The sequence below is a fragment of the Mobula birostris genome, chromosome 19, assembly GCF_030028105.1.
Source record: "Mobula birostris isolate sMobBir1 chromosome 19, sMobBir1.hap1, whole genome shotgun sequence".
Taxonomy (NCBI): Eukaryota; Metazoa; Chordata; class Chondrichthyes; order Myliobatiformes; family Myliobatidae; genus Mobula; species Mobula birostris.
The window spans coordinates 657540-675792 of record NC_092388.1 but is presented as its reverse complement, the minus strand read 5'-3'; the positions used below and the strand labels follow the sequence as shown (position 1 = coordinate 675792).

Below are 18253 nucleotides of genomic sequence, written 5' to 3'. Positions count from 1 at the left end.
ATGCTATGTAAATAGTTGTTTACTGTATTGTTTAGGGAATAATGACAAGAAAAAATTTTATTTCCAACAAAAACATTCAATAAAACATAAAAATATACAGCTTCAAACATACTGAATCAAACACATGGTAAATGACTTATTGGAATAAATGTAGAACGTCATTGTCACTGTCACTATAAAACTTCAGTAACTCGTCTTTCTGTTTATTTAAATCATATCTAGTGGTAGTTCCGACACTATTTTCTTCAGTAAGGCACTGCACAGACACAAAGTCAACACTGAACACAAGATATCAGCAAACAGCAAATGCGCGTGTAACCAGTACGAGCGCTGAGCCACACCTGATGTCTGGTGGCCTCTGCTAGTGCTGTCACATCACACCTGAGTGACGTCAGCTGCTGGCAAAAAAAACATCGGTGCTCAGAGCTTTTTCAGTTTTCAGAATTTCAGATAAAGGAATGTGCACCTGTACCTGTTTTCGCTAAATGAAAGAAATCCAAATAAGATTTTCGCTTTTACAAAAGAGAGTGCGCTTCGGCTGATACTGAAGCTGGCAGAAAGTTCCCAGCAGAACTGAAGAAAATAATTACAGAAGGTGGTTATTCGTATAAGCAAGTGTTTAACTGTGACGAAACTGCAACTTATTGGAAAAAATTGCCGAGCAAGACATTTATTTCGATAGAAGAAAAGCAGGCTAAGGGACACAAGGCATCGAAGGACAGGTTTACCCTAATGCCTATTATTAACACCACTGGTGATGCTGTCCTTAAGCCTCTACTAGTGTACCATTCAGAAAATCCGAGGGTACTTAAAGGCATTGATAAGAATACACTTCCTGTCGTGTTTCGTTCACATCCAAGCGTTTGGAATGCCCAAGTGATTTTTTTCTGAGTACGTGAGTAGATACGTTAGTCCTTTTGTTGAAAAATACTGTACAGAAAATAACCTCGATAATAGGTGTCTCGTGATTGTCGATAATTGTGCTGCTCATCCACCTGGCATTACCGAGTATTGTCCCGAGCTATCAAAGAGGCAAAGCGTGCACACGCCCAGCGAATCTTCCAGGACAGCGGCAACACGCGGCGCATGTGGAAGGGCATTCAGGACATCACCAACTACAAGACAACATCACCTGCCTGTGCTGGTGATGCCTCCCTCCCAGATGCACTGAACAACTTCTACTCTCGTTTAGAGGCGGAAAATGACGTGGTGGCAAGGAAGACCGCTCCTCCTCCCAATGACCAGGTTCTGCATCTTACTGTGGCCGGTGTGAGGAAAACTCTATGCAGGGTCAACCCACGGAAGGCTGCTGGACCAGACAATATTCCTGGTAGTGTGCTCAGAGGATGTGCAGACCAGCTGGCAGATGTTCTCACTGACATCTTCAACATCTCTCTGAGCAGCGCCATCGTTCCAACGTGCTTCAAGGCCACCACCATCGTCCCCGTGCCGAAGTCTTCAGTGTCCTGCCTCAACGACTACCGTCCTGTTGCACTCACATCCATCATCATGAAGTGTTTCGAGAGGCTTGTCATGAGGCACATCAAGACCCTGCTGTCCCCCTCACTGGACCCCCTGCAGTTCATGTACCGTCCCAACCACTCAACAGACGATGCCATTGCCATCACCCTCCACCTGACCCTCACCCACCTGGACAAAAAAGACACATACGTTCGAATATTGTTCATAGACTTCAGTTCAGCATTCAACACAATCATTCCTCAGCACCTGATTGGAAAGCTGAGCCTACTGGGCCTGAACACCTCCCTCTGCAACTGGATCCTAGACTTCCTGACTGGGAGACCTCAGTCAGTCCGGATTGGGAGCAGCATCTCCAATGCCATCACACTGAGCACGGGGGCCCTCCAGGGCTGTGTGCTCAGTCCTCTGCTGTTCACTCTGCTGACCCAGGACTGTGCTGCAACACACAGCTCGAACCACATCATCAAGTTCGCTGATGACACGACCGTGGTGGGTCTCATCAGCAAGAACGATGAGTCAGTATACTGAGAGGAGGTGCAGCAGCTAACGGACTGGTGCAGAGCCAACAACCTGTCTCTGAATGTGAACAAAACAGAAGAGATGGTTGTTGACTTCAGGAGAGAGCACCAAATTTCTTGGTGTTTACCTGGCAGAGAATTTCACCTGCTCCATAGCCAAGAAAGCCCAGCAGCATCTCTCCTTCCTGCAAAGGCTCAGAAAAGTCCATCTCCCACCCCCCAAACTCACCACCTTCTACAGAAGATATATCGAGAGCATCATGAGCAGCTGCATCACTGCCTGGTTCGGAAACTGCACCATCTCAGATCGCAAGACCCTGCAGCTGATAATGAGGTTAGCTGAGAAGATCATCGGGGTCTCTCTTCCAGTTATCACAGACATTTACACCACACGCTGCACCCACAAAGCTAACACTATTGTAAAGGAGCCCTCACACAAACCCTTCTCCCTCCTGTCATCTGGCAAAAGGTACCGAAGCATTCGGGCTCTCATGACCAGACTGTGCAACAGTTTCTTCCCCCAAACCATCAGACTCCTCAATACTCAAGAGTCTAGACTGACATCTACATCATTTATTATTATATTGTAATTTGTCCTCTACTGTGCCTATTGTCTTGTTTATTAATTATTGTTTATTAACGCTGAGTACAGGGCTACAGTAGGAAACTTTGTCACATGGTGTGAGCAAAATTATCTGCAGCTTAATGTGAAAAAGACTAAGGAGCTGGTGGTAGACCTGAGGAGAGCTAAGGTACCAGAGACCCCTGTTTCCATCCAGGGGGTCAGTGTGGACATGGTGGAGGATTACAAATACCCGGGGCTACGAATTGACAATAAACTGGACTGGTCAAAGAACTCTGAGGCTGTCTACAAGAAGGGTCAGAGCCACCTCTATTTCCTGAGGAGACTGAAGTCCTTTAACATCTGCCGGACGATGCTGAGGATGTTCTACGAGTCTGTGGTGGCCAGTGCGATCATGTTTGCTGTTGTGTGCTGGGGCAGCAGGCTGAGGGTAGCAGACACCAACAGAATCAACAAACTCATTCGCAAGGCCGGTGATGTTGTGGGGATGGAACTGGACTCTCTCACGGTGGTGTCTGAAAAGAGGCTGCTGTCCAAGTTGCATGCCATCTTGGACAATGTCTCCCATCCACTACATAATGTACTGGTTGGGCACAGGAGTACATTCAACCAGAGACTCATTCCACCGAGATGCAACACAGACCGTCAGAGGAAGACATTCCTGCCTGTGGCCATCAAACTTCAAAACTCGTCCCTTGGAGGGTCAGACACCCTGAGCCAATAGGCTGGTCCTGGACTTATTTCCTGGCATAATTTACATATTACTATTTAACTATTTATGGTTTTATTACTATTTAATTATTTATGGTGCAACTGTAATGAAAACCAATTTCCCCCGGGATCGATAAAGTATGACTATTTGTACTGCCCTGCACTGTTTTGTGCACTTTATGTAGTCCTGTGCAGGTCTGTAGTCTAGTATAGTTTTTATGTTGTTTTACGTAGTCTAGTGTAGCCTTCTGCTGTCTCACATAGTCTAGTGTAGTTTTGTGTTGTTTCATGTAGTACCATGGTCCTGGAGGAACGTTGTTTCGTTTTTACTGTGTACAGTACCAGCAGCTTATGGTCGAAATGACAATAAACTTGACTTGACTTGTATGGCGGTAACATTCATGTTGTGTTCTTACTGCTGAATACGATGTCGTTGCTGCAGCCGTGTGACCAAGGCCTAATAGCCACAATTAAAGCTTACTATACGCAAAATGTGATGCGTTTTATTGTAAGTGCCATTGACAGAGAGTGCAACTCCGAAGCATCTTCGCGAGAGATCTGGAAAGACTATAATATAAAATTGGCAATCACCAACCTTGGAGATGCTCTCGATAGGCTAACAGTCTCGATGAGAAATGGCATTTGGAGGAAACTGTGTCCCGAATCAGTGAACAATTTTAAAGGTTTCGAACCAACAACAATAATTACGGCAATAGTGACTTTGGCTAAGGAGGCTGGGTTTATGGAAGTTGACGAAGATGATGTTGAAGAGGTTTTGGCATCCCGTGACCAAGAACTGACAGATGAAGAGCTGATGCAATTGCAAGAGGAAAGGATACAAATCGAAACCGAACGCAATAGTGAATGGCCCGAAAGTGAAGTTGTCCAGGAACTGAAAGTGAAGCACTTGTGTGAGATTTTCGTTACGACTGACAGTGCTGCAATGATTGCAGAAAAGTATGACTTTAATTTTGAAAGGGCACGTAGGTTCAGGGCAGGTTTGCAGGATCTTTTGAGTGCTTACATAGTCATACTTTATTGATCCGGGGGGGAAATTGGTTTTCATTACAGTTGCACCATAAATAATTAAATAGTAATAAAACCATAAATAGTTAAATAGTAATATGTAAATTATGCCAGGAAATAAGTCCAGGACCAGCCTATTGGCTCAGGGTGTCTGACCCTCCAAGGGAGGAGTTGTAAAGTTTGATGGCCACAGGCAGGAATGACTTCCTATGACACTCTGTGCTGCATCTCGGTGGAATGAGTCTCTGGCTGAATGTACTCCTGTGCCCACCCAGTACATTATACAGTGGATGGGAGACATTGTCCAAGATGGCATGCAACTTAGAGAGCATTCTCTTTTCAAACACCACCGTGAGAGAGTCCAGTTCCATCCCCACAACATCACTGGCCTTACGAATGAGTTTGTTGATTCTGTTGGTGTCTGCTACCCTCAGCCTGCTGCCCCAGCACACAACAGCAAACATGATCGCACTGGCCACCACAGACTCGTAGAACATCCTCAGCATCGTCCGACAGATGTTAAAGGACTTCAGTCTCCTTAGGAAATAGAGACGGCTCTGACCCTTCTTGTAGACAGCCTCAGTGTTCTTTGACCAGTCCAGTTTATTGTCAATTCCTATCCCCAGGTATTTGTAATCCCCCACCATGTCCACACTGACCCCCTGGATGGAAACAGGGGTCACCGGTACTTTAGCTCTCCTCAGGTCTACCACCAGCTCTTTAGTCTTTTTCACATTAAGCTGCAGATAATTCTGCTCACACCATGTGACAAAGTTTCCTACCGTAGCCCTGTACTCACCCTCATCTCCCTTGCTGATGCATCCAACTATGGCAGAGTCATCCGAAAACTTCTGAAGATGACAAGACTCTGTGCAGTAGTTGAAGTCCGAGGTGTAAATGGTGAAAAGAAAGGAAGACAAGACAGTCCCCTGTGGAGCCCCAGTGCTGCTGATCACTCTGTCGGACACACAGTGTTGCAAGCACACGTACTGTGGTCTGCCAGTCAGGTAATCAAGAATCCATGACACCAGGGGAGCATCCACCTGCATCGCTGTCAGCTTCTCCCCCAGCAGAGCAGGGCGGATGGTGTTGAACGCACTGGAGAAGTCAAAAAACATGACCCTCACAGTGCTCGCTGGCTTGTTCAGGTGGGCATAGACATGGTTCAGCAGGTAGACAATGGCATCCTCAACTCCTAGTTGGAGCTGGTAGGCGAACTGGAGGGGATCTAAGTGTGGCCTGACCATAGGCTGCTTAGTATAGTTCTTTATACAAAGAACTGTATAACAGAGAAATGCGCGAGGCTAAGCAGTCAAGCATACTGTTGTACTTCAAGCCTTCCACATCAGCCACATCGGACGACGAACCTTGACCTTCGACATTGAGGCAGGCAGACATAGAAGAAGGTAAACACAAGGAATTCTGCAGATGCTGGAAATTCAAGCAACACACATCAAAGTTGCTGGTGAACGCAGCAGAGCAGGCAGCATCTCTAGGAAGAGGTACAGTCGACGTTTCGGGCTGAGACCCCGAAGGCTGTGTATTTATGATATCATTCCTGCTTTTACTATATGTTAGTGTTATTTGGTATGACTTGGTAGGTTATTTTTTGGGTCTGGGAATGCTCAAAAATCTTTTCCATATAAATTAATGGTAATTGCTTCTTTGCTTTACGCCATTTTAGCTCACGAAAGGTTTCATAGGAACACTCTACTTTCGGATAGCGGGGGAAACCTGTATTGTAGTTGATGGCAGCAGGGCCAAGGAATTTAATGAATTTCAGGAAGGGGAATTCAGGAGAACACTCCCTAGTCATTATTGTGGTAGAAAGGGTGAGTGGATTCAGGTTCCTGGGCACCAACATCTCACAGAAAAGCTACCTGGGCTCAACATATTGATGCAATCATGAAGAAGGCAAACTCGCAGCTACACTTCATTAAGAGTTTGAGGAGATCCGATGCCGTCAAAGCCAGTGTCTACAGATGTACAATGGAGAGTATGATGATTGGCTGTTATGGAGGCTCCGATGTGCAGGATTGAAAGCAGCTGCAGGGGTTGTAGATTCAGCCAGTTCCATCTCGAGCACAATCCTCCCCAGCATCTGAGACATCCTCAAAACACAGGGCCTCACCAAGCCAGCATCTATCATTAAGGACCATCACAATCCAGGACACACACTCTTTTTATTATCATCCGGGAGCAGGTACAGAGGCCTGAAGACGTATACTCAATGTTTTAAGAACAGCTGCTTCACATCCACCAGATTTTCTGAACAGTCCATAAACCCATGCACACTATTTCTTTGTTTTATGTACCCTAACATAGTATTTTATATGTGCACTCGACTGATACCACAAAACAACAAATTTCACATCTGATCACCTCATTATGGGAAGGATACAGAAGCTTTAGGAAGGTATAGAGGAGATTTACCAAGACGCTGCCTGGATTAGAGAGCATGTTTTAAGACCATAAAACGTAGGAGCAGAATTAGGTCATTTGGCCCATCGAGTCTGCTCCACCATTTCATCATGGCTGATCCATTTCCCTCTCAACCCCATTCTTCTGCCTTCTCTCCGTAACATTTCATGGCCTGACTAATTAAGAACTGATCACCCTGCACCTTAAATATACCGAATGGCCTGGCCACCACAGTCGCCAGTAGCAACGAATTCCACAGATTCATCACACTCTAGCTGAAGAAATTCCTCCTCATTCCCATTCTTGATAGACATCACTATTCTGAGGATGTGCTCTCTGGCTCTCTGATCCTGGACACCCTCCCCCATCATTGGAAACATTCTCTCCACATCCACTTGATCTAGGCCCTTCAACATTTGAAAGGTTTCAATGAGAAACCCCCCTCATTCTTTTGAATTTCAACCAGTAAAGGCCCAAAGTCATCAATTGCTCCTCATACAATAAGCCTTTCATTCCCAGAATCATTCTTGTGAACCTCCTCTAAACTCTCTCCAATGTCAGCTCATTCTCCTAATCTGTCCAAGTCCTACTAAAGCCACCCTGCTTCATCATTACCCGCCCCTCCACCTATCTTCGTATCATCCACAAACTTGGCCACAAAGCCATCAATTCTGTCTTTCAAATCACTGACATAAGAGGATAGGTTGAGCAGCTATGGTCTTCCTCTTTGGAGTGAAGGTGGATGAGGTGCATAAGATAAGAGGCATAGACAAAATGGAGCGCCAGTGCCTGCCCCACCCATAGTGGCAAAAGCTAATACAAGAGGACACAATTTAAGGTGATTGGAGGAAAGTATCAGGGAGATACCACAAGTAGTTTGTTTCTTTTTTAAACAAAGAGAGTACCGCCAGGGGTGGTGGAAGTGGCAGATACATTAGGGATATTTAAGAGTACATGGATGAATGGAAAATTGAGGGAAGCGTTAGGTTGATCTCAGAGTAGATTAAAAGGTCAGCGCAGCACCATGGGCCAGATGGTCTGTACTGTTCTAGGTTCTATATTTCATTGATAATAAACTTGATTCTGAGATTCCTTATGATTTTACAAACTTTTGAGGTCACCTCTCATTCTTCTATACTCTAAGGAATAAAGATTCACCCTGGCCAATCTTTCCCCTACAACTCAGGCTCTCCAGTCTGGGCAGTATCCTCTTAAATCTTTTATGTGCCCTCTCCAACATGACAATGTCTGTCCTCTACGGGGTGACAAAAACTCTAACGATACTCCAAATGTGGTCTCACCAATGATTTGTATAACCCAACATAATGATCCTACTGCCAAACTTGATTTCCTGATTGAAACCAGCATGCTAAAGGCCTTGTTCACCCCCCTATCACTTGTACGGTCACTTTCACAAATGTATGTATTTGTACTGGATACTGATTGTGGATGATCAGCCATGATCACAGTGAATGGTGGTGCTGGCTCAAAGGGCTGAATGGCCTACTCCTGCACCTACTGTCTATTGTTTATTGTACTACTAGGCCCCTCAGTGCCCTGCCATTCATTTTATACATCCTACCCTGGTTTGAATGTCCAAGATGCATCACTCACACTTATTTAAGTTGAAGTCTATTTTCCATTCCTCAGCCCATCTCCCTAACTAAGATCTTTTTGCAATTCATTGTAACTTGCTTCACCATCAACAAGAACCCTAATTTAGTATCAGCAAAACTGTTAATTGTGCTATGTACGTTGACATCCATATCACTTACAACAAATGACTGAGTAACTAATAACTAATGAATAATAAAGGTCCTGACACTGACCCCAGTGGACCCCACTAGTCCAGGTTTCCAGTGAGAGAATCAACCTTTAGCCATAACCCTCTGCTTCCTATCATCGAGCCAATTCTGATTCAATCTCACCAGCTCACCCTGACTTCCACTGGACCTAGTTCCCTGGCCTGTCCATCCTATCCCCCTCCACCTCCGGAACAATGTAACATCAGCCACTCTTAACATTCTGGAACTTCGCCAGTGGCCAACAATGACACAAATATCTCTACAATGGCTTCCATGATTTCACCCCGGCCTACCATTAGGTCCAGGGGTGCACTTGGTCAGGTTCTGGGGATCTGCCCATCTTAACAGACTTGAATGTTATATGGGATCCCACTATCATTCACCTCAATTGGAGTTAAGGATTGTGGAATAAAAGAGTAACTGGGCATTTCAAGTCACCTGTGGCATAAAGAGCTGATTTCACCAATCAGTTGTTCACCAAGTACATAAAGTATGTCATTACATGCCTATCCCAGGAGATCTCAACAAATGGTGTTGAAGCATAGAATCTAGACTAAGCTATTAGTGATTGGAAAAGAAATGACAGAACTCAAGAGTGTATGGTAAATCTACCACAACATGCACAAACTCGCACATTGAACAGCTTCTGGAAAATATGAACACCACTGCAAACAGCTAGGTCACCATCAGGCAGTATTTCTCCTCAGATTTTCCGACTTAGCTTCTAGTGTTTCACACACAGGAGAAAACATCAAGAAAAGTTTGGACAAATGGGTTTCACTTCTAAATATAAAAGCAGGTAAAGAACAAGAACTTTAACATGCCCATAGTTTTATAGGCTCTTACACTATGAAGCAGAAGGGGTACAGGTTACACACACAAAAAATGCTGGTGAACGTAGCAGGCCAGGCAGCATCTATAAGAAGAGGAACAGTCGATGTTTCCGGCCGAGACCCTTCATCAGGACTAACTGAAAGAAGAGAAAGTAAGAGATTTGGAAGTGGGAGGGGGAGGGGGAGATCTGAAATGATAGGAGCAGGCAGGAGGGGGAGGGATGGATCTAAGAGTTGAAGGGAGACGATCATGGGAGGGGAAGCCTGGGGAGAAAGAGAAGGGGGGAGGGGAGCCCGGAGGGTGGAGAGCAGGCAAGGAGTTATAGTGAGAGGGACAGAGGGAGGAAAAAAGAGAGAAAAAAGGGGGAAAAATAAAAAATATATAAAATAAATAAATAAGGAATGGGGTGTGAAGGGGAGGAGGGGCAATAATGGAAGTTTGAGAAGTCAATGTTCATGCCATCAGGTTGGAGGCTACCCAGACGGAATATAAGGTGTTGTTCCTCCAACCTGAGTGTGGCTTCATCTTGACAGTAGAGGAGGCCATGGATAGACATATAGAATGGGAATGGGGCATGGAATTAAAATGTGTGGCCACTGGGAAATCTTGCTTACTCTGGCAGACAGAGCGTGGGTGTTCAGCGAAACGATCTCCCAGTCTGCGTCGGGTCTCGCCAATATATAAAAGGCCACATCGGGAGCACCGGACGCAGTATATCACCCCAGCTGACTCACAGGTGAAGTGTCGCCTCACCTGGAAGGACTGTCTGGGGCCCTGAATGGTGGTGAGGGAGGAAGTGTAAGGGCATGTGTAGCACTTGTTCCGCTTACAAGGATAAGTGCCAGGAGGGAGATCGGTGGGAAGGGATGGGGGGAACAAATGGACAAGGAAGTTGCGGAGGGAGTGATCCCTGCGGAAAGCCGGGGGGGGGGGGGGGGGGAGGGAAAGATATGCTTGGTGGTGGAATCACGTTGGAGGTGGCGGAAGTTATGGAGCATTATATGTTGGACCCAGAGGCTGGTGGGGTGGTAGGTTGGGACAAGGGGAACCCCATTCCTAGTGGGGTGGCGGGAGGATGCAGTGAGAGCAGATGTGCGTGAAATGGGAGAGATGCATTCGAGACCAGAGTTGATGGTGGAGGAAGGGAAGCCCCTTTCTTTAAAAAAGGAAGACATCTCCTTCGTCCTGGAATGAAAAACCTCATCCTGAGAGCAGATGCAGCGGAGACGGAGGAATTGCGAGAAGGGGACGGCATTTCTGCAAGAGACAGGGTGGGAAGAGGAATAGTCCAGGTAGCTGTGAGAATCCGTAGACTTATAGTAGACATCAGTAGATAAGCTGTCTCCAGAGATAGAGACAGAAAGATCAAGAAAGGGGAGGGAGGTGTCGGAAATGGACCAGGGCAGGTCCATTTGAGGGCAGGGTGAAAGTTGGAGGCAAAGTTAATGAAGTCAACGAGGTTTTCAACTTAACATACTATGAACTGAGCATCAGTCATAGGAACCTCAGAAAACACTTTAAATAGGAAACTTAAAACATAGACTGTAATAGTCAATGATTTGGAGTACTTAAAACAATGAATGAAGCGGTAAAAAGTAATAAACACTTACCTGGCAGTATATGCAAACTCTACAAGTAGCTCAATAATATCAGGTTCAGCATCTTTGAGTTCCACTTCATATGACTTTGATTCAAGCATGTTTGCTACCAGGAAAATGAGCAATCAATCAATAATTGCTTAGCTTAGAGTAAGGTGCAAGCACCACAAATAATCTTTTAAGACACAGACAGACAAAAGCAAACTTACTGGTGAACATTAGATTGAAGAAGTGGCTGGCAGCCGCAAGCACCACTCGGTGAGCTGGGATTTTTCTATCCGACACTACTAGAAGAACATCACACAGTATTTTCTGAATATAAAACAAAAGGATCAAAACAATGAAATCTGTTATTTTTGTCATACACGAAATGCTGAAGAAACTCAGCAGGTCATTCAGCATCTACAGAAATGAATGAAGTACCAATGTTTCAGGCGAGATCGATCCTGTCCTCACTGGCTCTTGTATTTACATGAGGAATAGTACTCATTCCTTGAGCTCACGTTCTCATATTTCTTAACTCAACTTTTAATGTCACCCAAAGGCAAAACAGAGTAAAACAAGAAATACAGCAGCCATGATATAAGCACAACCACCGTTTAGGCAAACAGAAAAAAAATCCAAAAATTGGATAATTAAACATGACCTGTGCAACTGCTAGGATTTATTTCTTCCTTCTTGAACATTTCCAGCACAACAAATAATCTTAAGGAGGAACTCAGTGGGTCCTAGTTATAGAGTCATAGAAAAGTACAGCATCTCGTTTGTGTAGCTGCCGACTTCCATCGACCTGCACCGAACCATCGCCCTCCACACCCCACCATCTGCATACGTATCCAAACTTCTCTTAAACGTTGAAATCAAGCTCGCATGCAACCGCTTGTACTGGCAGCTCGTTCCACACTCTCACAACCCTCTGAGTGAAGACATTTCCCTTCATGCTCCCCTTAAACATTTTGCCCTTAACCCATGATTTCTGGCTGTAGTCCCACCCAATCTCAGTGGAAAAATCCTACTTGTATTTACCCTATCTATAGCCATCAATCTAGCTAATCTTCTCTCAATCTTCTATATTCCAAGAAATGAACTCTTAATCTATTCAATCTTTCCTTATAACTCAGGTTCTCCAGTCATAGCAACATCCTTGCAAATTTTCTCTGTATTCTTTCAATTTTTCTTACAACTTTCCTGTAGGGTAGGTGACCGAAACTGTACACAACATTCTATATTAGGCCTCCCCAATGTTCTATACAACTTCAACAGAACATCCCATCTCCTGTAGTCGATACTTTGATTTCTGAAGGCCAAAGTGCTAAAAGCTTTCTTTATGACCCCATCTATCTGTGACACCACTTCCAATGAATTATGGACCTGTATTCCCAGATGCCCCTGTTCTACCACACTCTTCAGCACCCTGCTGTTCACTGTGGAAGACAGACCCTGGTTGGTCCTCTTGAAGTGCAACACCTCGCATTTGTCTGCATTAAATTCCATCTGCAATTTTCCAGGCAACTTTTCCAGATTGCAAGGAAAATGGAAAGATATGGACATCATGTAGTAGGCAGAGGGTATTAACTTAGTTGGCTTTTTGATTACTAATTTAATTGGTTCAGTCTAACATTGTGGGCTGAAGGGCGTGTTCTTGTGCTGTACTGTCAATGTTCTATGTACTATATCACCCTTCCAAATTATCCTGAGTGATGGCCCTACCTTAAATCAAAAACATTGTTGAACCCACAGCAAACTGTCTTCAAGACTTTGCAACCTTTGACATGATCCACTATTTTTTTTTACTCTATCCAGCAAAGTTGGACTGAAGCTCTTTGGTTCCAATCCCATCATAACTAAAGCATGTGTCAACGGCTTCCTTCCCCAACTACAAACTGTCACATTAACCAAGAATCCAACGAAACTTCAACTAAATAGGCTACTCTACTAAACCCACACACATCCCTGCATCACATGTACAATACTTGATTCTAAATAAATTGTCACTTCTCAGTGTTAGCCTTGGCTCAGATTGAAGTATATTTAAACATCAAAACTTACAAAAATGGATGCTAGATCTTTTTTCGATGCTTCACGTTCTCATCTTGGATTTATCTGTCACAAACTTTAATTTGTATTTACATTTCACAACAGGTTATCCAAAAATTAATGTAGTCTTTTCTATATAATGCCAAAATATTACAGTAAAATCTTACATATCTATGAAGTTGTAAAGCCATAGAAAAACCACAGCACTGAAAAGGCTCTTTGGCCCATCTAGTCCATGCCGAAAGCATTTAAACTGCCTCCTCCCACCAAGCTGCATGGGGACCACAGCCCTCCATACCCCTACTATCCACGTACCTTTCCAAACTTCTCTTAAATATTGAAATTGAACTCACATGCACCACTTGTGATGGCAGCTTATTCCACACTCTCATGACCCTCTGAGTGAAGAAGTTTCCCTTCACGTTTCCTGTAAACTTTTCACCTTTCACCCTTGGCCTATGGCCTCTGGTTGTAGTTCCACCCAACCTCAGTGGAAAAAGCCTGCTTGCATTTACCCTATCTATACCCCTCATAATTTTCTATGCCTCTATCAAATCTCCTGTCAATCATCCACATTCCCAGGAATAAAGTCTTAAGCTATTTAATCTTTCCTTATAACTCAAGTCCTCCAGACCCAGTAACATCCTTGTGAATTTTCTCTGTACTCTTTTAACCTTGTTTACGTCTTTCCTGTAGGTAGGTGACCAAAATAGCGCACAATATTCCAGTTAAGCCTCACCAACATCTTATACAACTTCAACATAACATCCCATCTCCTGTGCTCCCTAACCCTAATGCCAATGTCCCAAAAGCTTTCATTATGACCCTATCCATCAGTGATGCTGCTTTCAATAAACTATGGACCCCAATTCCCAGATCCCCTTGCCATACCGCACTCCACAGTGCCCCAACGCTCACCACACGTGTACCAGGCAACCCTGATGGTAAAGCTGGTTGGGAAAATAATTTTGAACATCAAAAAATTCTCCTTCTATTCTTCAAACATTGCATTTTATATCTCAGATAAAGATAACACCTGGAAATATAAAGCCCCTTCTGCCCATCCTCAATTATAGATTATGCATTTTACCCTCTTGAAGTCTGAGTCCAAGGTACAGGAGCCCAAAGACACATACTTCCCCAGCATCATCACATTTCTGAATGGACAATAAAACCACATACACTATCCTTTTACAGGTATATTAAGAGTAAAAGGATTGTAAGGGATAAAATTGGTCCTCTTGAAGATCAGAGGGGTCGGCTATGTGCGGAACCAAAAGGAATGGGGGAGATCTTAAATGGGTTTTTTGCATCTGTATTTACTAAGGAAACTGGCATGAAGTCTATGGAATTAAGGGAAACAAGTAGTGAGATCATGGAAACTGTACAGATTGAAAAGGAGGAGGTGCTTGCTGTCTTGAGGAAAATTAAAGTGGATAAATCCCCGAGACCTGACAGGGTGTTCCCTCAGACTTTGAAGGAGACCTTGAAATTGCAGGGGCCCTGGCAGATACATTTAAAGTGTCGGTGTCTACGGGTGAGGTGCCGGAGGATTGGAGTATGGCTCATGTTGTTCGTTGTTTAAAAAAAGGATCGAAAAGTAATTCAGGAAATTATAGGCCGGTAAGTTTGACGTCGGTAGTGGTTAAGTTATTGGAGGGAGTAGTAAGAGACAGAATCTACAAGCATTTCGATAGACAGGGACTTATTAGGGAGAGTCAACATGGCTTTGTGCGTGGTAGGTCATGTTTGACCAATCTATTGGAGTTTTTCGAGGAGGTTACCAGGAAAGTGGATGAAGGGAAGGCAGTGGATATTGTCTACATGGACTTCAGTAAGGCCTTTAACAAGGTCCCGCATGGGAGGTTAGTTAGGAAAATTCAGTCGCCAGGTATACATGGAGAGGTGGTAAATTGGATTAGACATTGGCTCAATGGAAGAAGCCAAAGAATGGTAGTAGAGAATTGCTTCTCAGAGTGGAGGTCTGTGACTAGTGGTGTGCCACAAGGATCAGTGCTGGGTCAATTATTTGTCATCTCTATCAATGATCTGGATAATAATGTGGTAAATTGGATCAGCAAATTTGCTGATGATACAAAGATTGGAGGTGTAGTGGACAGTGAGGAAGGTTTTCAAAGCCTGCAGAGGGACTTGGACCAGCTGGAAAAATGGGCTGAAAAATGGCAGATGGAGTTTAATGCAGACAAGTGTGAGGTATTGCACGTTGGAAGGACAAACCAACGTAGAACATACAGGGTTAATGGTAAGGCACTGAGGAGTGCAGTGGAACAGAGGGATCTGGGAATATAGATACAAAATTCCCTAAAAGTGGTGTCACAGGTAGATAGGGTCGTAAAGAGAGCATTTGGTACTTTGGCCTTTATTAATCAAAGTATTGAGTATAAGAGCTGGAATGTTATGATGAGGTTGTATAAGGCATTGGTGAGGCCCAATCTCGAGTATTGTGTTCAGTTTTGGTCACCAAATTACAGGAAGGATATAAATAAGGTTGAAAGAGTGCAGAGAAGGTTTACAAGGATGTTGCCAGGACTTGGGAAACTGAATTACAGAGAAAGGTTGAATAGGTTAGGACTTTATTCCCTGAAGCATAGAAGAATGAGGGGGGATTTGATAGGGGTACATAAAATTATGATGGATAGAGATAGAGTGAATGCAAGCAGGCTTTTTCCACTGAGGCAAGGGGAGAAAAAAACCAGGGGACATGGGTTAAGGGTGAAGGGGGAAAAGTTTAAAGGGAACATTAGGGGGGGCTTCTTCACACAGAGAGTGGTGGGAGTATGGAATGAGCTGCCAGACGAGGTGGTAAATGCGGGTTCTTTTTTAACACTTAAGAATAAGTTGGACAGATACATGGATAGGAGGTGTATGGAGGGATATGGTCCGTGTGCAGGTCAGTGGGACTAGGCAGAAAATGGTTCGGCACAGCCAAGAAGGGCCAAAAGGCCTGTTTCTGTGCTGTAGTTTTTCTATGGTTTCTACCTTGCTTCTTTTTTCTTTTTGCATTATATGTAATTGTAATTTACAGCTTTATTATGCATTGTAATGCATCACTACTGCAAACGAACAGATTTCACAACATATGCCAGTGATATTAAACGCGATTCTGATCATAGCTACTGAAACAAGACTAAACTTTTGCAGATACATTACTCCAACCACCTCAACTGGGTTCTTCTCCCAGTCAACTGTTGACGGAGAGCCCTTTGTATCTTGATGGTAACACCACACAACTTGGTGCCGTGTTACACAAGACCATGAGACATAGGAGCAGAATTAGGCCATTCAGCCCATCGAGTCTGTACCAGCATTCCACATGGCTGATCCCAGATCTCACTAAACCCCATACACCTGCCTTCTCACCATATCCTTTGACGTCCTCATCGATCAGGAAACTATCAAGCTCCGCCTTAAATAAACGCACGAACTTGGCCTCGACAGCAGGGCAGAGCTTTCCACAGATTCACTGCTCTCTGGCTAAAAAAATTCCTCCTTACCCCTGTTCCAAAGGGTCGCCCCTCACTTTTGAGGCTGTGCCCTCTAGTTCTGTATAGAGCCACCATAGGAAACATCTGCACATCCACACTGTCTAGAGTCCTTTCAACATTCCGTAGGTTTCAATGAGATTACCGCCCCTCCACATTCTTCTAAATTCCAGTGAGCACAAGCCCAAAGCTGCCAAACGCTCCTCAGATGTTAACCTGTTAAACATGCTATTTTAAGTTCTGATCAGGTCTCGGTTATAAATGAAAGGACACTTTACCACACAAAAGCAATTAACAAAAGAATAATCAATTAAACTATTGATGTGTCAGAGTATTGTGCCGCTAAACAACCTTTCGCTCGTCGCACTTAACACCCCCCACATAAAGAATACTTGCCTGTTTTCGCATATTATTCATGACACCCATAAAAGTTGCCAGCAGCTTTGCTTCCTCTCTGGCCGCGAATTTCTTCTCACTTTTCTTCTTTATGGAGCCTTTCTCTGAGCCTACAGCGGCCATAGCAACATTGAGGGAGTCGGGCCGGACCAGGCCAGCCGCACCAGCAACAGTCCACAGCCAGGATCAGCTGTGGGTGACGGACAGTCCGGGCTCGGTCACGGTCACGGGGCTTCGGAGCCGCTCGGCCGGGGGAACCCGATCACCAGCGGGGCACAGTCACGAGGCCTCGGGGCTGCTCGAACAGGGTAGCGAAGCCACCAACTCTACACAACAGAGGAAGGGAATCATCGCTACAGGGGATGACTCTATTCGGCAACGGGGGAGGTTGAAAAGAGCCGAAGCGACAGAGTCTATAACACTGACGTCTCCCAGCTCCGCCCGCCACCGCGACAAGGCAGCCCCTCGGTATAAACCCCCTCGCTAGCGCCCTCTCCAGCTCGGTCCCCAGCACTGCGAAATGGCAGTCCCATATTGAAGTGATGTAAACCTCTCACTTAGCGCCCTCTCCGGCTCGGCCCCTTGCACTGCGACATGGCAGTCCCATATTGAAGTGATGTAAACCTCTCACTTAGCGCCCTCTCCAGCTCGGCCTCCAGCACTGCGACACGGCGGTCCCATGTTGAAGCGGCATAAATGCTCTCACTAGCGCCCTCTCCGGCTCGGCCCCTTGCACTGCGACATGGCAGTCCCATACTGAAGTGATGTAAACCTCTCACTAGCGCCCTCTCCAGCTCGGCCCCCAGCACTGCGACACGGCGGTCCCATGTTGAAGCGACGTAAAATGCTCTCACTAGCGCCCTCTCCGGCTCGGCCCCCAGCACTGCGACATGGCAGTCCCATATTGAAGTGATGTAAACCTCTCACTAGCGCCCTCTCCAGCTCGGCCCCCAGCACTGCGACACGGCGGTCCCATGTTGAAGCGGCATAAATGTTCTCACTAGCGCCCTCTCCGGCTCGGCCCCTTGCACTGCGACATGGCAGTCCCATATTGAAGTGATGTAAACCTCTCACTAGCACCCTCTCCGGCTCGGCCCCCAGCACTGCGACACGGCGGTCCCATGTTGAAGCAGAGTAAATGCTCTCACTAGCGCCCTCTCCGGTTCGGCCACTTGCACTGCGACATGGCAGTCCCATATTGAAGTGATTTTTAAACCTCTCACTAGCGCCCTCTCCAGCTCGGCTCCCGGCGCTGAGAAATGGTTGTCCCATGTTGAAGTGAAGTAAACCCCTCACTAGCGCCCTCTCCGGCTCAGTCCCTGGTACTGCGACATGGCAG

General features: G+C 45.3%; 1 protein-coding gene across 2 annotated transcripts in view; it reads right to left on the bottom strand.

Annotated features, from left to right (window-relative positions):
• Nucleotides 1-17368, bottom strand: part of klhl7 (kelch-like family member 7) — a 70710-nt gene extending 53342 nt beyond the window's left edge. For both annotated transcript variants that reach the window (XR_011889704.1, XM_072283093.1), the window contains exons 1-3: nucleotides 16915-17368; nucleotides 11188-11290; nucleotides 10991-11084 (exon numbers count right to left, since the gene is read on the bottom strand). Coding sequence is in view for 1 of the 2 variants with exons in the window: in XM_072283093.1 (XP_072139194.1) it covers nucleotides 10991-11084; nucleotides 11188-11290; nucleotides 16915-17037 (320 nt within the window). In the remaining variant the exon portion in view is untranslated. The remainder of the gene's footprint in view (nucleotides 1-10990; nucleotides 11085-11187; nucleotides 11291-16914) is intronic.
• Nucleotides 17369-18253: the final 885 nt, after the last annotated feature.